The 23947-nt window shown below is 46.5% G+C and overlaps 1 protein-coding gene across 1 annotated transcript in view; it reads right to left on the bottom strand.

The window, feature by feature from the left end:
• Window positions 1–293: 293 nt before the first annotated feature.
• The window catches only part of SIGLEC1 (sialic acid binding Ig like lectin 1), a 53123-nt gene continuing 29469 nt past the window's right edge, over window positions 294–23947 (bottom strand). Inside the window, exons 11-22 of the mRNA XM_053402197.1 lie at window positions 22265–22567; window positions 20500–20760; window positions 18798–19103; window positions 17555–17806; window positions 16809–17114; window positions 15547–15798; window positions 10681–10983; window positions 8935–9189; window positions 5818–6120; window positions 4119–4227; window positions 2209–2299; window positions 294–703 (exon numbers count right to left, since the gene is read on the bottom strand). Coding sequence (XP_053258172.1) covers window positions 575–703; window positions 2209–2299; window positions 4119–4227; window positions 5818–6120; window positions 8935–9189; window positions 10681–10983; window positions 15547–15798; window positions 16809–17114; window positions 17555–17806; window positions 18798–19103; window positions 20500–20760; window positions 22265–22567 — 2870 coding nt within the window. The 3' untranslated portion in view covers window positions 294–574. The remainder of the gene's footprint in view (window positions 704–2208; window positions 2300–4118; window positions 4228–5817; window positions 6121–8934; window positions 9190–10680; window positions 10984–15546; window positions 15799–16808; window positions 17115–17554; window positions 17807–18797; window positions 19104–20499; window positions 20761–22264; window positions 22568–23947) is intronic.

Below are 23947 nucleotides of genomic sequence, written 5' to 3'. Positions count from 1 at the left end.
TTTGAAGAGCAACTGCAATCAACAAATTACGCTAGTAGGACCACAAGAAGTTTTGTAAGGAGAAATATACCAAGTGTTACAAAGTAGAAAAAGATAGAGATATTGGTTATGAGTTTGAAATGTAAAAGGGAAAGTAAGAAATGCATACCAAGAGATTTGACTGGAAAATTTTGAGACAGGACTGATGGAAGTAAAAAAATTGAAGAAGATGTAAAAGTATGTTTAATCACTGTTGAAAATGGTATGTTAAAAAACTAATAAAAATTATATATATATAAAATGAAATCTGATGAAGTTCAAAATCCAAGACCAATTCTGAAATTTTAAATGAGTGAAAAGGTTCATGGTGGTTTGGTGAAAAATGGGGTGCCTGAAATGATGAGGCTGTGGGTCCCTCTTTAGCTGTGGTTCCTTCCTTGCAGGGGGCTGGACTAGATGACCCTCAGAGTCCCTTCCAACTCTACAATTCTATGATTCCAACTCAGCCTTTAGATGACCACCCTTTCCGCCTTGTCCTACACAACTGGCATGGTCTTCTGGTTGCTGTGACTCCCACCAGATCTCTTCCCACTGCTCACAAGGCGCTTGTGCAGCTCTGTTCAGAGGGTTCTTCCTGTGGAGGAATGTCGGTCTTTGCTCGTAGCTTCCTGTAGGAGAGGCAGAACCGTCCGGCCAGAGGCGTTCCTGGGTTCTGCTCACTCAGCTGTGGAAAGAGCCAAGTGACCAAGTCAGATATATGGAATCTCAGCAATCCAAAGAGGCTCCTGATGTTGATTCCCAGCTCCCAATGTGACCCAGTAGCCTAAGTGAGGAACTGAAGGTGACATGGATTAGGAAACACCTTCTGCCCCACAGGGATTCCTGAATACCAGAGCAGAGTCTTCCCTCAACAACCTCGGCTTGCACCACCCATCACATTACTTACACTTGCCCACGATCAATCAGTTGTTCACACCAGTGTCTCACCTCCACATGACTTCAAGAAAGGAAACTTGTGCCACGTGCAGCCCTGACATTGCAGAGCAACTGATCCTATTCTAAGGCAGAAGTAATCGCCTGTTCCGAGTTTGTGTCCCTATCCAATCCTAGTGCTAGGAGCTTGGATGGAGGCAAGGCAATAGCTTTGAAGAGAGTTGAAACTCTCTGGAAGGTGTGCAGAGGAGGGTGGCCAAGATGATAAAGGGCTTTGGAAACAAAGCCATATGAGGAACAGTCGAGGGAATTGGGTAGGTTTAGACTGAGAAGAGAAGACTGAGAGGTGATATGAAAACCAAGTATCTGAAGGGCTGTCGCATGGAAGAGGGAGCAAGCTTGTTTTCTGCTGCTCCAGAGGGCAGGACCTGAACAGATGGATTAAAGTGACAAGGAAGAAGATTCCTACTAAACATGAGGGAGAATTTGCTGACAGTAAGAACTGCTTGACTGTGGAATGGACTCCCTTAGAAGGTGGTGGACTCTCCTTCACTGGAGCTTTTGGAACAGAGGCTTAATGGCTACCCACCAGGGATTCTTTAGCTGTGGTTCCTGCATTGCAGGGGGTTGGACAAGCTCACGCTTGGAGACTCCTTCTATCTCTACAATTGTGGGATGTGAAACACAAGAGCAGTCAAGTACAACATTCCTAGAGTGAACATGTTTACACATGGGGAAGAATGTTTGTCCAGCCAGCAGGTAAACTTCCTGTTTCCTTCTGGGCTGGGACAGACGTCCTCTGCATGTGACTAGAGGTGGGCGTGGCCTCACCTGTGCAGGTAACGACAAAAGCACAGGGCAGGGCAGCCATCGCTCTCTCTGTGACTACTTTTGTCAAAGAAGCAACATCTGCTTAGCCAAAGATGCTCTCTTGGCCTCCAGCCAAGAGAGGACAAAGGAACTTTCTCCTTATGAGATAGTTTCCAGGTGTATGTTACTTTTCTAAGCTAAGTCTGCCTTCTGAGATCTGATTGTGAACAGAATGTGAGTAAACTCTTTTTATACTTTTATAGAAGACTGTGTCGTGTCTTATCTTTTATGAGGGAAAAACCAGGACAGTTATTATAGAGGCTTTAGCGAGCCTGAGCAAATGCATCCGCTGTGAATTTAAAAGGGGTGAATGTTACTCTGCTAAATTGTGAACTTGTTAACACAAGTTGGAAAGGCTATAATCAAACAATATATCCTCTCCTGCATCCCTGAACATTCCCACAACAATCCAACGATTCTATGAACCTGGACAGTCTCTTCTCTGTTTTCTGGCCCTGCTGCTGCTTCCGCCTTCTTGTTTTTCTGCTGCTTCCACCTTTTGCACTCTTCATTGATCCTGGTAAATACAACACAAGAGGTTGGAGGGGCTGTCTCTTTGGGTGTGGCTGTGCTGCAAACTTAGGAATCTGAGAAGAGCCTGGTTGCTGGATCAACCCTATGCCCAGCATTCTGTGGCCAACCAGATGCCCTCAGAAGGAATCCCACAAGCAGGAGCTGAGGGCAACAGTGGCAACTCTCCCCACTTTCGATTTCTCCTGGCAGCTGGTAGCAAGAAGCATTCCTGCCTCTGACAGAGGAGGGAGAACGTGGCTGCCAACAGCCTTCTCCTCTGCAAGTTTCTCTGCTCCTCTTTAGAAGCCATCCAGGTGGGTCGCTATCGCTACTTACATTGGTTTAATGCAAGTGGAAACATAAGGAGAGGACCTCTCCTTGGACTAGATGATCCTTGTGGTCCCTTCCAACTGTACAATTCTATGATTCTAGCACAGCTTTGGCCAACCTGAAACCCTCCAGATATTTTGGGAGTGCAACTCCTATCAGCCCCAGCCAGCTGGTGTAGTATTTAGGTATCTAGTCAACGTCAGTCAACCAGAAACCTTCCCAAATGGGAAGCAACCAACAGCATGACGTCAACAGCCCTCTTTCACTCTCGTTCCCCAGCCAGTGGTAGCAAATTCAGGAGGCAGCAGGCCATCATGGTGACTAGCAGTGATTGTTAGCTTTCTCTTCTAATCCTTGTAAAAGTTGCAGACCCTCCAAGTGTCCCTATTTTCCAGGGACACTTGCAGATTTACAGAAGCCATCCCGGTTTCTGATTTGATCCCGGGATGCCCCGCTTTTCCTTAGCACGTTCCTATTTTCAACAGAGAAATGTTGGAGGGTATGGAGTTATGCGACCCTCAAGCCAAGGAGATAAATAACTATACAACCTTTAGAAGACATCTGAAGGCAGCCCTGTATAGGGAAGTGGTTTAATGTTTTTATATATATATATAATAATATTTTATTAGGTTTAACAATAATGAAAGTTCACAACAATCAAACAAAAAACAAAACAATAAAGACATGGAGAAAAATATAAAACACAACAATACAAAAATTTCACACTACAAAAAAATACAAACAATTATCCTAACAGGAAAAAAGAAAAAAGTCAATAAGCACACACACAAAAAAGAAAGGAAAAACACAAATCCCACTTTTCTAATTGCTCAACTTCGGTTAACTTATTTTCTTAACTTCCTCACGCCTCCCTTTTTTGTATCCCTCTTAAAAAGTTGGTTCAACAAATTCATCCAATTATTTTATCCTTGATTATTTTACCTCCCAAATTTATAATTTATAATTTTTTATCTATCTTTTTACTAGAACCCCTTCATTTCATTTCAATGTCATCAGCATTCATACATTTTACAATATTTCTGTAAATAATTTTTAAATTTCTTCCAATCTTCTTCCACCGACTCTTCTCCCTGATCTCGAATTCTGCCAGTCATCTCAGCCATTTCCATATAGTCAATTGTGGTTTAATGTTTTATTATGTTTTTATATATGTTGGAAGTTGCCCAAAGTGGTTGGGGCAACCTAGTTGGATGGGCAAGGGTATAAATAATAGATTTATTATTATGGAATAGGTAAAGGTAAAGGGACCCCTGACCATTAGGTCCAGTCGCAAACGACTCTGGGGTTGCGGCGCTCATCTCACTTTACTGGCCAAGGGAGCTGGCGTTTGTCTGCAGACAGCTTCCGGGTCATGTGGCCAGCATGACTAAGCTGCTTCTGGTGAACCAGAGCAGTGCACGGAAAACACCATTTACCTTCCCGCCGGAGCGGTACCTATTTGATCGATGGAAGCGAACACCAGCCAGCCTTACCGGGTCCAATATGTTTGCATCCCAAGCGCCAAGCCACAAAGCAGAGCTGCACAAGTCAAGGCAAAGAATACCCCAGCCAGGATCTTGAATAAGTGGAGGTCTGAGAGCGCTGCAGGCAAACAGAGGTTGGGGTGGGTGGGTGAGAAAACAGCTCAGAAGAGGACACTGAGAACCACCCGTGGTGGGAGGCTTATCAATAAACATACTTCTAGCCTAAGATGTAAAAGCAGTGAAAGGAAGGGCAGAAAAGGATATTGTTTGGAGAACCTGCTTCCTCAAACCTTATTAGGAGTGTGTCAAGAAGGCTTGTGCAGGAAAAAGCCCAGTCTTAAGCTAGCCTGATATTATTGTTTATTAAATTTATATATCGCCCTTCAACCCAAGGTCACAGGGCGGTTTACAACCTAAAACAACTGAAAGGAGGAGCCCTGTCCTTCTCACTGAATCAGGCATCCAGCACTGATAACGCAGGCATGCTTTTCCTCTGAGAATGTGGGTTAATTTCTGGGCATGTGTAAAGTGGGAATGCCTCTACATAAACCTCTGTGATTTACAGGACGGAGGACTCCACTTTTGTGGGTTCTCCACTGGCCGCTGTTGTTCTGACCAAGCAAAACTCTCTCTAGCATCACAGTAGTGTGTTGATTGAAGAAGTCCACCGCAAGCCACTTTACAGTGGAATGGATTCCTTCAGGAGGTTGTGGACTCTCCTCCATTGGAGGTTTTTAAGCAGAGGTTGGATGGCCATCTTTAGCTGAGGTCCAAGGCAGGGGGTTGGACTAGATGGCTCTTGGGGTCCCTTCCAACTCTATGATGTAGGACCTCTTGGATTGGGGATTATGAGCAGAGGTCCAGCTGATGGGTGGGTGGTGACTTCAGCCCTGCTTTCTGCAGGAATCGGCTGAAGAATTGAGTCCTCCAAGTTTGTCAGCTGATAGGCAGTGACTTCACGTCTCCTGTCTGGAAGGATCAACTGTGCATTTGAGTTCCCTAAGAGAAACTCAGTCACACAGCTGATCCAGCCTCATCTCTACCTGCCGCATATCTGACGTCACTTACGATGTCTGTGTTAGAATTCCTGCTCCGTGATTGCAGTCATGGGATTGTTGTCTTTCACATGACGGTATATGTTTTGACTCCACAGAGTGGGAAGTGACGGAGACAGGATGTTTGTGTTCCTGTGTTCCGTGAAAGGGGACTATTGTCCTTTGTTCTTTTTCTCTTTGCTGTCTGATGCTCGAGAGAGAGGGAGCCATGTTGCAGTGCTCCAGGTGTGTTTATATGTAAATAAATGTAGATTAGCCAAAATACTGAGTTTTTCACCTGAAATGCGCAAACTCTGTGGATCCCTAAGTGTGCCGATGTCTGTTGGCATCGGTCACTGTGATGTTCAGACTGAAGAAAGCTTTTGAAGCTCCCGAACGAAAGACCAGGAGGGAGAGAACATGCCAGTTGGGCATGTGTCTCTGCCAGGGTCCTACTCGAGTGTAGGCCAAGCTCCTGGCAGCCTGGTGTGAGGCAGGTAGGTGTGGTTTGGGGGGAAACAGCCTTGCGGGTCAGATTTAGCCCATGGGATGGTGGTGGCCACCCCATAGTGTACTGGTTTTTAGAAAACAAATGGACTCCCCACTCCTCTGAAAACCCCACTCATTTCTCCATTTCTGTCTCCCGCCCCCCCCCCCGCATGAGTTCTGCTCACTTTCCGCACTGAAGTCAACGGTGCTAGTGGTCTTTCCAAATGGGTTGCCGGCCTGGCAGACATAACGCCCTGAATCCTCTGGTGTGACGTCTCGGATCTCCACCTTCAGGCTGTTGTAGGAGGGGAACATGGCGAAGCGCAGGCCGGCTGCGGCATGGGAGCGGTTGGTGTCAGCCAGGAGCTGATCTCCTTTGTACAAGGCCAGCAGGGAGCGGGGATGGCTGTCCACCTTGCAGTCGATGATGCCCACCTTCCCGTTTTGGTTGTCCAGGTAGGCACTGATGGCAGGGGTGCTGGGTGCATCTGAATGGGTAAGAACATAAGAAAAAAAGATAGTCCATCTAATCTGGAGGTGTCAAGAACCGGCTGGATGCAGAGGAGTGCTGGGAGGCTGCAGCTGGGGGAACCCCCTAGGGCAGAGGTTTTCAACCTTTTGGAGTCCATGGCTCTCTTGACCAAATACAGAGGTACCTTGGTTCTCAAAGTTAATCCATTCCGGAAGACCGTTCCAAAACAAAAGCATTCCCAAACCAAGGCGCACTTTCCCATAGAAAGTAATGCAAAATGGATTAATCTGTTCCAGAATTTTAAAAACAACCCCTAAAACAAGTATCTGAAGAAGTGTGCATGCACATGAAAGCTCATACCAAGAACAAACTTAGTTGGTCTCTAAGGTGCTACTGGATATTTAAAAAAAAAAATTTATATGAATTTTACTCTCTCACGAGACCATTGATCCATAAAATGAAAGCAATAAACAATGTACTGCAGTCATACAATCAATCAATCAATCAATTATAGCTGAACTGGGTTCCACACAGTCACAAAAACAAAAAGCCGCAAAAACGCAAAATAAATAGCAAAAACAGACAGACCTCAGTGCAACACTCAAAACGGAAGTGTGGCAATCAAATCAGAAGCGTTAAGACTCAAAACGGAGCAGGTTTGGCTTCTGAAAAAAGTTTGCAAACTGGAACACTTACTTACTTTGAAACAAATTCCTGTTTTGATTTATTCTTTATTTTTCCTGATAGACCACCTAATTCTGCATATTCTGTCAGCTTTTCAATCCAATCTTGTATAGAGGGAATTTTATTACTCTTCCATTTTGCCGCCATTTTCTGATGGGCCTCAGGTGGCGCTGCAGTTTTTCCCAATTCACCCAGAGCCTCTAGGATTCTGCAACCCTGGGAATGCTGTGTCTAGTTCTGGGCACCACAATTTAAGGAGGATATTGACATGTCCTCCTTAAAGCTGGAAGGTGTGCGGAGGAGGGTGACTAGGATGACCAAGGGTCAAAAAAACCAAGCCTTATGAGGAACAGTCGATTGAGTTGGATATGTTTAGCTTGGAAAAAAGGAGACTAAAAGGAGATCATAGAATCATCGAGTTGGAAGGGACCAAAGGATCATCTAGTCCAACCCCCTGAAATGCAGGAATGTGCATTTGTCCCATACAGGGATCGAACTGGCAACCTTGGCATGATCAACATCACACTCTAACCAATCACCCAAACAGATGGTCGCCATCTTCAAATATCTCAAGGGCTGTCACATGGAAGATGGAGCAAGCTTGTCATCTCCTGCTCTGAAGAGTAGAACTCGAACCCATGGCTTCAAGTTACAAGAAAAGAGATTCTGACTAAATATTATATATTAAGTCACTAACATATAACCTAAAATTATCATTTAAAACCTTAATCATTATGATAGCACAGCTTGTTCCCTAAGTTTTATGGCAATTGCACAAAATTTGGCTACCCTTAACGTGATCTCAGGATCCTTGTCCTCTACCAGGGATTTTAGACTTTGAAGTTTGGATTCATTTGGAGATTTTTGCATAGCAGGGGTAATAAATACCGAGCGCATATCCCCGTAGAAATGGCAGCAAAACAAGGCATGAGAGACAGTTTCTACCTCCATCAAGCCACAGGGACAGACTCGTTCCACATATGGTTTACCCTTGAATCTGCAGGTGGCAGCATGTTGAATCTAGCGAGGGTAAATGACCGTCTGTATTTAGGTATTTGTAATTATGGCAAATAATTTGCTGGGGGAAATCCTCTCCCATTATCTTTTATTGCTGGGTGTTTATTCATCTCACTCACATGGCATTAGAGTTCCACATCCCAAATTCCAGCTTTCTCATAACCTACAGCTATCAGGGTATGTGGGGAAAACCCCAAGCCTCTTAGCTTTTCATGCAGTGTAGCTTTCCATTTGGGTGCCAACCCAACAGGGAAAAAGAGTTTTAACCAATAATGGATCTTCAGAATCCATATCTGAGTGCTAACAGGGATTTGCCCGACCTCCAGGCGGACAGCTATGTTAGACACACAAGAAGGGATCCCTAGCAGGCAGCGATAGAACTTAGTTTGGAATGATTCTTAGGGAGCAAGGTTTAAGAACGGCTAAGGGAGCTGGGCATGTTTAGCCTGGAGAAGAGGAGGTTAAGGGGCGATATGATAGCCATGTTCAAATATATAAAAGGATGTCACATAGAGGAGGGAGAAAGGTTGTTTTCTGCTGCTCCAGAGAAGCGGACACGGAGCAATGGATCCAAACTACAAGAAAGAAGATTCCACCTAAACATTAGGAAGAACTTCCTGACAGTAAGAGCTGTTTGACAGTGGAATTTGCTGCCAAGGAGTGTGGTGGAGTCTCCTTCTTTGGAGGTCTTTAAGCAGAGGCTTGACAACCATATGTCAGGAGTGCTCTGATGGTGTTTCCTGCTTGGCAGGGGGTTGGACTCGATGGCCCTTGTGGTCTCTTCCAACTCTATGATTCTATGATTCTAAGAAGCTGCAGATCTGAGAGCCATATGATTCTGACTAAATGTCAGGAAGAACTTTCTGACAGTAGGAGCTGCTCGACGGGCTGAAACAGTCTCCCTCAGGAGATGGTGGACTCTCCTTCCTTGGAGGTTTTTAAGCAGAGGTTGGATGGCCATCTGTCATGGATGCTTGAGCTGAGATTCCTGCACTGCAGCGGGTTGGACTAGATGACCCTGGGTGCCCTTCCAACGGTACAATTCTATGAATCGGAGGTGGGACAGCCCAGTGGGCTGAGCTGGCCCTGTAGCCACCATCACAGATCTCACAAAGACCCACAAACTTACAAAGCACGTTCAAGATGACCAAGGCAGAGGTCACGGTTCCCGTCCTCCCCTCTGCCTGGCAGTGGTATGAGCCAGCATCGTCCCTGGCCACGCCCACCAGGAGGAGGGACCGCTCTGGACCACGCTGGAGCCACTTGCTGTTCTTGTACCACGTGTAGTTCATTTCTCCCACCGCCTGGCTGACAACCACACAGGTCATGTTGGCCATTGCTCCTTCCTGGACATCGGGAGACGGCTCAATCGTGACCCTGGCATCTAAGTAGGGAAAAGAGCAAGACAGAAACCAAAATAATTTGTCCTCTTCTGATTCCTGCATTAGTTACTGCAGGGCTGGATTACTGCAATGCACTCTATGCGAAGCTTCGCTCGTGCCTGATCCAGAAGCTGCAATGGGTGTAGGATATGGTTACCAGATGTCCCCGTTTCCCGGGGAGAGTCCCTGGATTTACAAATCTGTCCCTGGACAAAATCCGTCCCCGGAATGTCCCCGGATTTCATTTAATGTCCCTGGATTTATATTTTAAGGGTTATAGATTTATTAGTAGGGAATGAATGTTGCGTGATGGGTTCAACGGCACAAGACACATCATATGGGGACTTCTGCCGAGGCAAAATGGCAGGCGCCATGGCAGCAAACAGCTCCTGAAGCCAGCCAGAGCCAACTGCACTACCAGGCTGGCTCCAGGCTGCTGAGACTGTCGCTACCACCGCCACTGCCAAGGGGGAACTGGGGACGCCCGGTGTGTCAACTGGGGGAACCGCTGACCTCCCCTTGACCCAAATTGAGCCGGGAGTGAGAGCACCCGGCCAACTGCCCAGCGGCTCTCTGGGGCCAGGAAAACCCCAGAGCCGATGCAGGGAGAATGAGGAGAAGGAGAAGGAGAAGGAAGAGAGAGAAAGAGGAAGGAGAAAAAAGTGGGGAGCCCTGACCTTGCTGCGCCACTGCCGCCGCTGAGGAGGAGAGGTAAGAGAGCACGGACATGTGGCCGAGCCCAGGCCCGACCTGAGCCTACTCCACAGCGGCTAGCGCTCCGAGAGAGCAGGATGGGGCCCAGAGGAAGGCCATGCAACAGAGGAAACCACAGAAGAGAAGATATTACTTCTTCTTTTTGAAAAATAATAATCTTTTTAAAAATAACTTCTCTCTCTCTTAAAAAAAGTGTTCCCGGATTCTTTAAAAAAAATCTTGTAACCTTAGTGTAGGAGGCTGCAGCACCATTGCTGACAGGAGGGGTGCTTTGTAATCACAGAACAGCGGTGCTCAGAGGTCTGTACTGGCTGCCCATCTGCTACTGGGCCAAGTTCAAAGTGTTGCTATTAGTATCTAAAGTCCTTAAGTAAAAGGTAAAAAGGTAAAGGACCCCTGGATGGTTAGGTCCAGTCAAAGGCGACTATGGCGTTGAGGCGCTCATCTCGCTTTCAGGCCAAGAGAGGCAGCGTTTGTCCGGGTCATGGGGCCAGGAGGACTAAACCACTTCTGGCGCAATGGGACACTGTGACGGAAACCAGAGCGCACAGAAATGCCATTTACCTTCCCACCACAACAATACCTATTTATTACTATTATTATGTTTTGTGGCATTTGGTGCATCGTGCGTAAGCCTGTTCCGCCCCTGCCCTATCCTGTTCTGCCCCCTTCTGGGGCCGAAAGTTGCATGCATGTTGGCAGTCGTGCGTCTGCTGTACACACATAAAAGTGTCATTTCCCCACATGGGAAGGGGAGAGGGTAGAGGAGAATCACTCACTCTCCACATTGAAGCGCATGGAAGCGGTGGTCTCTCCATAGGTGTTCTTAGCGGAGCATCGGTACTGCCCGTTGTCTTCGAGGCGGAGATCCTTGATCTCAATTTTCAGGGCGTTGTGGGCTGAGTGGACAACGAGCCGCTGGGTAGGGAGAGTCCCAAAACTGCTGCTGGAAGCCAAGATCACGCCCCCCCTGTACAGGGTGACATCGGACGGCGGGTGGCTCTCAACCGTGCACTCGATGATGGCCTGGCTCCCGGACTGAGTCTCCAGGAAGGAAGTCAGGGAGGGCTTCTTTGGAGCATCTGTGGGGGAGAGATGATGTCACGTGTCAAGATGTTTCTGCACAAGAGATGGTGGCCTGGCGGCAAGGGCCGGATTTAAACCGTGGATACCTGCATTCTTGCATTGCAAGGGAACTGGACTAGCTAAGGTAAAGGTAAAGGTAAACAGCTCAGGGCCACAATACCTCAAGGACTGCCTCTTTCCATATGAACCTACCCGGATCCTGAGATCATCTTCTGAGGCCCTTCTTTGTGTGTCTCTTCCTCGAGAGGTCCGGAGGCTGGCAACACGAGAACAGGGCCTTCTCTGCAGTGGCTCCCCGTCTGTGGAATGCTCTCCCCAGGGAAGTTTGCCTGGTGCCTTCATGATACACCTTTAGGCGCCAGGCAAAAGCATTCCTTTTTAACCAGGCTTATTTACATACTGGGACACAGGTGACACTGTGGGTTAAAGCCTCAGCGCCTAGGACTTGCCGATCGAAAGGTCGGCGGTTCGAATCCCCGCGGCGGGGTGCGCTCCCGTCACTCGGTCCCAGCGTCTGCCAACCTAGCAGTTCGGGTTTTTTTATATAAAATATTTATTAGCATTTTACAATAAACATAGGTTTAAAGAATTAAGAGAATTAAAACAAAAATTAACAAACTAAAAAGAAAACATAGAAAGAAGAAGAAAAAAGATAACAAGAAAAATACAAAAATTACCAAAAAATACATAGAAGAAGAAAAAGAAAGAGAATACAAAATACAAAAGACAAATAACTAAGAAACAATTTAAAAATAAATCCATTTTTCAATATCTTTAGGCTCATTTACTTGTTTCCTTGACCTCCTCACACCTCCCCTTTTTGTATTCCCATTTACAAAATCCTTTCAGCAAATCCTTACCCTCTTTCATTTATCTTTACTCTATATCTTAACCTATTCTAACTATATATTTTCATCCATATATCAATCTATATTTGCATATTCTTATTAACCTTATTACCAAAACCACTTATTTTCAATCCAACATCATTTTAACATTCATTAATTTTACAGTATTTCTGCAGATAGTCTTTAAATTTCTTCCAATCTTCTTCCACCAACTCCTCTCCCTGGTCTCGGATTCTGCCAGTCATTTCCGCCAATTCCATATAGTCCATCACCTTCATCTGCCACTCTTCCAAGGTGGGTAGATCTTGTGTCTTCCAATACTTTGCAATAAGTATTCTTGCTGCTGTTGTTGCATACATAAAAAAAGTTCTATCCTTCTTTGGCATCAATTGGCCGACTATGCCCAGGAGAAAGGCCTCTGGTTTCTTCAGGAAGGTATATTTAAATACCTTTTTCATTTCATTATAGATCATCTCCCAGAAAGCCTTAATCTTTGGGCACGCCCACCAAAGGTGAAAGAATGTACCTTCATTTTCTTTACATTTCCAGCATTTATTATCGGGCAGATGATATATTTTTGCAAGCTTGACTGGTGTCATGTACCACCTGTATACCATTTTCATAATATTCTCTCTTAAGGCATTACATGCCGTAAATTTCATATCTGTGGTCCACAACTGTTCCCAGTCAGCAAACATAATGTTATGTCCAACATCTTGTGCCCATTTAATCATACCAGATTTAACCGTTTCATCCTGAGTGTTCCATTTTAACAGCAAGTTATACATTCTTGAAAGTATCTTTATTTTGGGATCTAGCAGTTCTGTTTCCAATTTTGATTTTTCCACCTGGAAGCCAATTTTTTTGTCCAAATTATAAGCCTCTCTTATTTGATAATAATGAAGCCAGTCTCGCACTTTGTCTTTTAATTTCTCAAAACTCTGCAATTTCAATTTGTCTCCTTCTTGCTCCAAGATTTCCCAATATTTCGGCCACTTGGCCTCCATATTGAGCTTTTTCTGGGCCTTTGCCTCCATCGGTGACAACCACCTTGGGGTTTTATTTTCAAGTAAGTCTTTATATCTTATCCAGACATTAAACAATGCTTTCCTGACAATATGGTTTTTAAATGCTTTATGTGCTTTAACCTTGTCGTACCACAAGTATGCATGCCACCCAAAAACATTATTAAAACCTTCTAGATCCAAAATGTCTGTGTTCTCAAGAAGCAGCCATTCTTTCAACCAGCAGAATGCTGCTGATTCATAATAAAGTTTAAAGTCTGGCAGGGCAAATCCCCCTCTTTCCTTTGCATCAGTTAGTATTTTAAATTTTATTCTGGGCTTCTTGCCCTGCCAGACAAATCTAGAAATGTCTCTCTGCCACTTCTTGAAACAGTCCATTTTGTCCAAAATTTGTAGTGATTGAAACAAAAACAGCATTCTTGGCAATACATTCATCTTTATAGCAGCAATTCGACCCAACATGGAAAGCTTCAAATTTGACCATATTTCTAAGTCCTTTTTCACTTCTAACCAACATTTTTCATAATTGTCTTTAAATAAATTCCCATTTTTAGCTGTCATGTTAATCCCCAGGTATTTCACTTTCTTAACCACTGTTAAACCTGTCTCATTCTGAAACCTCTCTTTCTCAATCGGTGTTAAATTTTTCTCAAGGACTTTAGTTTTTAACTTATTCAACTTAAATCCTGCCACATGACCAAATTCTTGGATCAGTTCTAATACTCTTTTAGTACTAGATTCTGGCTCCTGTAAAGTCAATACTAAGTCATCTGCAAAAGCTTTCAATTTGTATTGTTTAGCTCCGACCTTTATACCTTTGATCAGATGGTCCCTTCTAATCATATTTAACAAAACCTCCAGGACCGAAATAAAAAGCAACCTAGCAGTTCAAAAGCACCTTCGGGTGCAAGTAGATAAATAGGGACCACTTACTAGCGGGAAGGTAAACGGCGTTCTGTGTGCTGCGCTGGCTCGCCAGAAGCAGCTTGTCACGCTGGCCACGTGACCCGGAAGTGTCTGCGGACAGCGCTGGCCCCCGGCCTATAGAGTGAGATGAGCGCACAACCCTAGAGTCTGTCAAGACTGGCCTGTACAGGCAGGGGTACCTTTTCCTTTACCTTATTTACATACTATGCCCTTTTAAAATGTGTTTTTTTGGGGGGCTATTGGTTTGTTGTTTTTATTTTTATTAGATATTTTGTGGCTTTATACCTTAATTTTATTTTGTGAACCGCCCTGAGACCCCCAAGTATAGGGCGGTATATAAATTCAATAAATAATAAAAAAGGACGCCTGCTCGTTTAGATCCAGTCAAAGGCAACTTTGGGGTGCGATGCTCATCTCGCTTTCAGACCGTGGGAGCTGGTGTTTGTCCACAAACAGCTTTCTGGGTCATGTGGCCAGCAGGACTAAACTGTTTCTGGGGCAACGGGACACCTTGACGGAAACCAGAGCGCACAGAAATGCAGTTTACCTTCCTGCCGCAGCGGTACCTATTTATCTACTTGCACTGGCATGCTTTCGAACTGCTAGGTTGGCAGAAGCTGGGATTTTGCTACAGTGGAAAATCTTGAAAACTTTTGAAAAACAAAAGAAGAATTTGATTTGAACTGCCAACCTTCCAATAGGGAAGCCCCAAAGGCTCAGTGGTTTAGACCACAGCTCCACCCTTTGGGCCTCTTCCACTTCTTCAATGATTCTATAATTCTAAGTACTGGGTACGTACTGCAAACCTCAGATTGCTTTGTGGAAAAAGTTTCTAGTCCTCACTGAGAATGGGAGAGAAATTTGTTTTGCATTTTTTTAATGTGACCCCCTCCAATTTGCACTTCACTATGAGACATGAAATGCAGGCAGCATTTTAGATTTGTACTTCTCTGGATTTTGCAGCGCAGCTATCCAACCAAAGATGCGTACTGTATATTAAGGGAAAGTGTTCACAAAAATGGATCAGATTAGGAGACGTGGCTTGCAATAAGGCATACGTTAGATAAAATTGGGTGCTAAATATGTGTACTGTATCAGTAGAAATGTATGAAAACTAACCCAAATGGTTGCAGAAATAGACTGAACTGTACCTAAGGAAGGAAGGAAATAGGCTGACAGGCATTTCCATCCCCAAGTCTTCAAAATGTCTCTCAGGATGCACACAATCTTGTCTCCAAAATGGAAGTCACAATCAAGTGTTTTTTCCCTATGGGGAGAGAGCCCAGATTCCCTCCCCTTCAGATTGTAATCAGCAAGTGCAGAGATTAGCAATAAGAATGCTGAGTTAGTTGTCACTTTAGCTTCTGCCTCCATATTTAAGGCACAAGTCATTCTTCTTTCCTTTTTGATAAGTTTTCAAGATTTTTCACAGTAGAAGAATCCCCCTTTCCCAATTGATGAGCCCTGTGTGTCCATTCCTATAAAGTTCCTCCTGTCCCCCGCTGCACTCAACATTTTATAAGTTGAAAAACTACCCTGGGAGTTTGGGAGGTGTGGAGGAGGAGAAGGAAAGTAGACTCATGATGGTACAGGTGCTAGCCAATCAGCACTGTGCACAGCGACTCACTTTTCCCCGGACAAAATGGGTCATTTTAACAGGCTCCAGTGTGCAGATTGCAAGACCAGCCCCATGGTTTAAGAAACATTTCGTAAGTCCGCGCACAAACCCATTCCAAAAGGGAATTCTTGCTGTACTCACAGAGCACCCTCAGAGCAGCAGGTGGAGACTTCCTGGTCCCCCTCTCATTCTGAACTTGGCAGGAGTAGGAGCCCACGTCACTGGTTGCCACCGCCTGGAAGATGAGGGAGGGGGCCGGGCCCTCAGACAGCCACCTGGAATTCTTGTACCAGGTGTAGACAGCTGTTGATGGGGAGCTTCTGTCTTCACAGACGAGAGAGACCCGATCCCCTTCACGCACCTCTGAGACTGGCTTAATCACAACCCTTGTAGCTGCAAGATGGAGAAGAGGGAAGCTGAAATGAATTGAAGCCACCAGCTCCACCAGGGAATCATCAGCTTCCCCAACCTGTGCTAAGTATCATTGTTTAATGTATATTGACATGGAAAACAAAAATATACTGTGCCTGTATTGAAGCATTCCTTGACATGGTGGGAAAGTAAACAACAAAATTGGCAGCCATGGAATGTAGTGATGGCCACCAACTTCAATGGCTCTCAAAGAGGATTAGACAAAATGAATGGGGGCCAAGTCTACCGATGGCCACTAGCCACAGTCGTTTGTTAGGAGCGTCCTACTCTTGTGTAGGACCCTGGCAGAGACACATGCCTGGCTGGCATGTTCTCTCCCTCCCAGTCAATCTTTCGGGAGCTTCAAAAGCTTTTTTCAGCCCGAACATCACAGCGACTGATGCCAAAAGGCATTAGCACACTTAGGGATCCGCAGAGTATTCGCAGTTTGCGTAACAAACTCAGTAGCACAGCATTATGGCTAATCTACGTTTATTTACATATATTACACTCGGAGCATTCTGCCTTTGCTCCTTCCTCTTTCTCATCAGACAGCAAAGAGAGAAAGAACAAAGGACAATAGTCCCACTTCACGGAACACTGTAATACCAAAACATCCTGTCTCCGTCACTTCCCACCCTGTGGAATGAAAACATACACTGTCATGTGACAGACAACAATCTCATGACTGCAAACACGGAGCAGGAATCTTAACAGGGCTGTGCTCTCCTACCACTATTGAATACACCTGTGACGACCACTTGCTGGAGAATCACAAGCGGGGAGAGGGATGCTGCACTCAGGTAATGACTGGGGGCTTTCCATTGAGACACCTGGTCAGCCACTTTGATAACAAAATGCTAGACTAGATGGGCTCTCTTGGGTCTAACATACTTCCCCAGTTACCTAGAGGAGCTGTTGGGGATTGACTTTCTGGGACCTTCTGCCACTGAGCTACAACCCTTCCCCAAGCACCAGCTGTCTTCACTCACTCGCCACTGTGAAGTCTAAGGAGGCGCTGGTGTTGCCGATGCCATTGCTGGCCACGCACTCGTACATCCCTTCGTCGTCCAGGCTGACATCTTTGATCTCGAGTCTCAAGGAGTTTGGAGAGGCAGCGGCGCTCAGCCTATGGTTTGGCGCCCGGCTGGCTTGGAAAGAGCTGGATGCGAGAACTTCGCTGCCTCGGAGGAGGGAGAGTACAGACCCGGGGTTGCTTTCGACAGAGCACACAATGATGGCCAGCATCCCTTTCTGGGTCTCCAGGAAAGACTTCACCCAAGCGTTCCTGGGGGGATCTTCCAGGAGGGGGAAAGAGGAGAGAAATCAGCAGAATCAGGCGACTGAGTTATGCAGCAGTAACAAAAAGATGTGCGTATGCATTCTGGGTTTAAAATGTAGCCAGGCCATTATTTTTCTCAGTTTTGATCTAAGCAAGTTTTTTGGAAGGATGCATCAGAATGCAGCATAGTGTGATTGCGTCTTATGCATAGTTAACTTGCGAGATTTCGACTGCTCGGAAATTATACAAATTAGAAGCATGATACTTGCATTTTTGGTGAAGGGAGGCAGGGGTAGCGTTAAGGGGTCTTTTGCGGCAGGCCTCAGTTCTCCTGATCCTGACTCTGCCTGCCGCTGTCTCTTGCGCCAGCTACAGGTGGCCTCCCGTCCTTCTGCTCTATGGGCACCCACCACCACAGGGACTGGGCAACAACAGTTTGTAAATTCAGGGACTTACAGAGGACGTTCAGAGTGCCCAAGGAGGAGTTCCGAACCCTCTCCTGGTTCTTCACTGTGCAGTAGTAGGAGCCAGCATCAGCCACCGTAGCGTGGGGAATTGACAGCATATTTGATGCGTCTTCGGCGTACCATCTGTTGTTTTTATACCAGGTGTAGTGCGGATCGCCAGCTGTATTGCTGTCAGCTGCACAGGTGAGGTTCACTGCATTCCCTTCGAGAACATCCGGAGAAGAAATCCAGATTCTTGCAGCTAAGCAGACCAACCATGGAAGGCAGGAAAACAGAGCTCTGTTAATGGGCAGATCTAAAAAAGGAAGGCTGCTCTGCAATGCAGGAATCTCTTTGGCCAACCTGGGGCTCGAACACCCATGACCTTGAGTGTCAGGATTTACAATGTCTCTCTCATACAAGACACAGCAAGCTGGCAGGTTAATTAAAGGTAAAGGGACCCCTGACCATTAGGCCCAGTGGTGGCCAACTCTGGGGTTGCAGCGCTCATCTCGCTTTACTGGCCAAGGGAGCCGGCATACAGCTTCCAGGTCATGTGACCAGCATGACTAAGCCGCTTCTGGGGAACCAGAGCAGCGCACGGAAATGCTGTTTACCTTCCAGCCGGAGCGGTACCTATTGATCTACTTGCACTTTGACGTTCTTTGGAACTGCTAGGTTGGCAGGAGCAGGGACCGAGCAACAGGAGCTCACCGTGTCGCGGGGATTTGAACCACCGACCTTCTGATCGGCAAGCCCTAGGCTCTGTGGTTTAACCCACAGCGCCACCCGTGTCCCTTGGCAGGTTAATTACTCTTAGATTTATTTAGTAATTACACAGTAGCTGCAATCTGAGCTCCACTGGATGAATCAGTTGGTCCCACTGGATGACGCTGTCTGCGCCAGCAGGATATCCTCCACCTCCTGCTGGGCCGACGTTGCCCTAATACCCGGCTCTTCCTCCTGCTCTGAGGAGACTCAGGTGTAGCCAGCCCCTCCTCCTCTTGAGCCAAATCTAACAGTGGCTGTTGCCCTGCAGCCGGCTTCAACAGCTTGCATTCCAGAGCAAGAGCGGCTTACATCACTCTCAATGTGGGAAGGAATCAATTCTCTACTCCCCCAGTCTGCCCTCTTTCCTCTCCGGAGTCCTTGCTGTCGCTCTGGGGAGGAACATCCCTGACACTGAGATTAAGAGTCTCATGCTCTACCAGCTGAGCCACCCTTCACACAATCGCACCCCTTCGCCTACTCACTCTCTGCGATGAACGTCACCGAGGAGCTGGCGTTGCCGTGCACATTGCCAGCAAAGCAGAAGTACTCTCCTTCGTCCTCCATCACCACATGAGAGATCTCCACTCTCAAGCTGTTGTACGAGGCTGATACGCCAAACCGCGGGTTGGGTGCCACCGTGCCAGAGTTGATGGTGGAGGCCAGGAGCTCACCGCCCTTGTAGATGGCCAGCTGGGACTGGGGCTCGCTCTGGGTGCTGCAGTGAATGACAGCCACTTGCCTGCCCTGTGTCTGAAGGAAGGAGGTCACCTGAGGTTTCCGAGGCGGATCTGTGCAGGCAGGAGAGAGACGCTAGGTTTAGGTTCAATGATGGGGACTACCTCCTTTCCAGCTGATTGTTGACTCAGGACAGGCAAATGATTATTACTTTATCCTTTATCGTATTTATAAAACTGTCCTTCCTCAAGAGACCACAGGGAGGCTTGCAACATAAAACACAAAATACTTAATATAATAATAGTAAGGGAGGGGGAGAGACAGAAAAGACCCTCACGTCCTCCCTTTAAAAGGCCATAGATTATGAAAAGATTTTGTCTATAAACTCTCAGGGAGCCACACAACCAGATTTTTGATCACCTGTAGCCAGTGCCATGGAGGAATCCAGTTTGAAATGGCTTGGAGGACCCTTGGAGCTTCATTAACGTGTGACCCAGGAATTTTGGATCCACTCCAAACCGATGCCAACATTTTGGGCTCATTTTGGGCCATTGTGTGTTGCGAATCCCCACCCTCCAGGGTTGGATTTTAGCCGGGATACCTATGGCCCCTGGTTTGAGTATCAGTTACTCCCTTTGAGGGGTGGCACAAAACATAGGGTCTGTGGCACACAAATGCTTTATTGTGTTTTATATATTCTGTAAGCTGCCCAGAGTGGCTGGGGAAACCCAGCCGGATGTGGTGGTGGTGTTATAAATAATACAATTATTTTTATTTTTATTAAAACTCTTGCAAAAGTTTGGCACTGGTTTGGAGTGAATCGGACGATGTAGGGTTTTGTGGAGGGTACCTACGGCCCCTGGTCTGAGTATGAATTACTCTGTTTCAGGGAGTGGCATGAAATGCAGGGTTCGTGGCACAAAACAGCACAAAATGAGCACAAAACGTTGGCATCACTTTGGAGGGGATCCAATTTCCCAGATTTCCAGATTTCAAGGTCGCATGTTTAATAATAATAATAATAATAATAATAATAATAATAATAATAATAATAATTTATTTATTTATTTATTTATATCCCGCCCATCTGGCTGGGTTTCCCCACCCACTCTGGGCGGCTTCCAACAAAATATTAAAATACAGTAATGCATCAGACATTAAAAGCTTCCCTAAACAGGGCTGCCTTCAGATGTCTTCTAAAAGTCTGGTAGTAGTTGTTCTCTTTGACATCTGGTGGGAGGGCGTTCCACAGGGCAGGTGCCACCACCGAGAAGGCCCTCTGCCTGGTTCCCTGTAACTTGGCTTCTCGCAGCGAGGGAACCACCAGAAGGCCCTCGGCGCTGGACCTCATTTTTGTTAATGTTAATATTAATGTTAATGAAGCTTGTCCCTTGAGATTGTGGCATTTCCTCATTGCATGCTTAATGTCTGGCTATCGCCCACCCCAAGCTGAGTGCTGGGAGTCTAATCCAGATTAGGGATGCTGCCGGCAAAAACACCGCCACTTACAAAAGACAGTTATGCTGATGGCTGGAGAGACGCTGGTGCTGGCCTCATCCAGCATGTGGGCTTTGCAGTGGTAGGATCCAGCGTCGCTGCTGGTGATGGCCTTGAAGGTGAGTGTGCTGGCATCGCTCTCTTGGAGGCGCTTGCTGTTTTTGTACCAGGAGAAGGTGGACTCCTTGGGAGCAGACCCCATCACGTCACAGCTCAGGGTGAGCGCCTCTCCTTCCAGCAACTCGGGGGATGGCGAAGCCAGAACTCGGGCAGCTGGATTGGGGAAGAAAGTCAGGCATGGCGCTCTTAATCTCAGGGTCACAGGTTTGAGCCCCAGGTTGGGCCAAAGATTCCAACATTGCAGGGGGTTGGACTAGATGACCCCTGTGGTCCCTTCCAATGGAACAATTCTAGAATTCCGGGAGTTATCTGTTGGGATACTACCAGGGAGACAGAGTCCATCATGACCCCACGTCGTCTCCGTTGCCATCCATCGACCTCCCGTAGACACGCAGTATCATTCAATTAGCGACACGAGCTCCAGAAATAGATTGCCACATTCCAGAGCTGGTGCACGCTCTATCAGCAGATAATACACAGCGAAAGATGCATGCAGGAGAGCATTATTTACAGCTTTATTCAGCATTGGTCAGAACAAAGAAAACATGACTGCCTGCTTCAATGTCTCAGGCACAGAGAGAGAAACGAAAGCAAAGACACAACAGAAACATCCTGTGAACAGGAAATACGCAGGCTGTGACACAAACATCTTGCTCCCTTTTAAGGTGGAACAGAAATATCCTAACATTATCTAGCTATGAGATAATGGAAAGAGAAACAGAAGGGAGGGAACAGCCAGCAGAGATGGAAGAAGAAGAAGAAGAAGAAGAAGAAGAAGAAGAAGAGGAGGAGGAGGAGGAGGAGGAGGAGGAGGAGGAAGAGGAGGAGGAGTTTGGATTTGATATCCCGCTTTATCACTACCCTACAGAGTTTCAAAGTGGCCAACATTCTCCTTTCCCTTCCTCCCCCACAACAAACACTCTGTGAGGTGGGTGGGGCTGAGAGACTTCAGAGAAGTGTGACTGGCCCAAGGTCACCCAGCAGCTGCATGTGGAGGAGCTGGGAAGCGAACCCGGTTCACCAGATTACGAGTCCACCGCTCTTAACCACTACACCACACTGGCTCTCCTACATCACACTGAATGGTGTGGGGGACCCTCCCTCTCCCCAAACTAGGAGGTCTGCCCGTATTAGAGAACAAAGTATGCAGAAGAAGAAGAGTTTGGATTTGATATCCCGCCTTTCACTCCCCTTCAGGAGTCTCAAAGCGGCTCACATTCTCCTTCCCCTTTCTCCCCCACAACAAACACTCCGTGAGGTGAGTGAGGCTGAGAGACTTCAAAGAAGTGTGACTGGCCCAAGGTCACCCAACAGCTGCATGTGGAGGAGCAAGGAAGCGAACCAGATTCACCAGATTACAAGTCTACTGCTCTTAACCACTACGCCACACTTCCTGTTAGCGCCCAGGATGTTGTGGGGGCCAGAAAGAGGGAGGATCTGGAGTAGCCAACTGCCCTCCTTGTGGAAAGGTGTGGATTTTTGCTTGCAACCAGACGACTGAATAAAAAGGACTATAAATGATAAACTGCTCTTTAATTCCCGTCTGTGAAGTTGCCGAAGGGAGGAGAGGACTCTCCACGCCTGGCAATACGGCGGCAACATTGAAATGGACACACGGCTATTATCGACACTACAATCACAGCCTCTCTGCACTCACTCTGCACACGGAAGTACACCAGCCTGGAGGAAGAACCGTAGGTGTTGGTGGCTGTGATGTTGTAGCTGCCTTCGTCCTGTGGCTCGATGTTTCTCATCTCCACCCGCATGGCGTTGGGAGTGGCCGTGATGCTGACCCTCTGGGAGGCTGCGCTGTTCGCTGAGCTGCTAGAAGCCACGACTTCACCCCCTTTATACAGGACCAGTTGGGCTGGAGGGTTGCTGTCCACTGAACACTGGAAGATGGCGACCCGACCTCTTTCCGTCTCCGCAAAGACTGACGCCCAAGGCTTCCCAGGAGGGTCTGGAACCAGAGGACACACACGCAAGAGCATAAGACCCAGGCTTTTAACGAATAAAACAGTGCCAATGTGAAATTATATAATGTGAAATTGCATTATAATTAACAGTGCCATATGTTCTATAGGACTGAAACTTCAGAAGAAACTATAAGAAGTTGGATAATTATATAATGCGAAATTGTATTGTGGCAGGAAACCACCTCCCCAATCATTCAGTTTGTACAAACTTCACACAAACTCACACTCACACACTACATACGCTACGCTTCCGTTATAAATTCATAGAAAATCAAACATACATCGGATTTGCACTGTTCCACTTTTATTTTACTCCATGAAGGAAGGACTACAAAATGGGGAAGGTTTGATACAGGCCAGCCATAATTCCTTGAACATCCCAGCACATCCACAGGAGCCCTGCCCAGTTGCTATGCCAACCCTGATGGTCCCAGACAGAAGACAATCAAGATCACAAAGAACTTGCATATGGGAGTGGATTCAGCATGGACTGGAACAAAGGACAATGATCAGATCTTCCCTCAGGGGGCAGGAAACTGCGACTACCTTTTGTCTTCTGAAAATGACTCATGGGGAGGGGGAGAAGGGAACCAGCCAGGTGACAGGACACTCAGGTTACCACCACAACTCCTCCCTCAACCCCTCCTTACTGTAATGTATGCATGATGTTTCTGGGGGTGGGCTTGGTCTACAGGGTGGGAATTTCAAAAGTTTTTATAAGGCCTTGCACACCATTTTTCTGTGTCTTTCCTCTCTCCTGCAAGTGAGGGGAGCACCCTGTTGCAACAGATCAATAAAGGCCAAGCCTACAGGCTGCTGTTTTGCTCCAAGTAATCCTGGTTGGTGTCTTTGTTTTTGTCCAAGGGAGCCCTCGGATTTTTCCAGTAACAGTATCTATTGCTCCGACTGAGTTGCCCGACAACTGATCAGATAATAGCATTTAATTTATGCAATGAAAATGTATAACTTTGAATAGAGGGTGTTTGGCCAATAGTATGTTTTATAGGACTGAAACTTCAGAAGACACTATAAGAAGTTGGGAAAGATAGAGAAATTTGTAGGCATTGGGTCGGGAGGAGCAAAGATCAGAGGGAGGTCCCACAAGGGCTATCTTTCAAGGTTATAGTATCACCTCAGGGAGGTTCATCTGGCACCTAATACTAATACTAATACTTTCTACCCCGCTCATCTGGCTGGGTCTCCTCAGCCACCTGGGGCGGCTTCCAACAAAGTATTAAAATACAGTGGTCTGTTAAACCTTAAAAGCTTCCCTGAACAGGGCTGCCTTCAGATGTCTTCTAAAAGTCTGGTAGTTGTTCTTCTCTTTGACATCTGGTGGGAGGGTGTTCCACAGGGCAGGTGCC

This window comes from Podarcis raffonei, chromosome 9 (assembly GCF_027172205.1).
Source record: "Podarcis raffonei isolate rPodRaf1 chromosome 9, rPodRaf1.pri, whole genome shotgun sequence".
Lineage (NCBI taxonomy): Eukaryota > Metazoa > Chordata > Lepidosauria > Squamata > Lacertidae > Podarcis > Podarcis raffonei.
The sequence above is the reverse complement of the archived record's forward strand: the minus strand, read 5'-3'. Positions and strand labels throughout refer to the sequence as shown.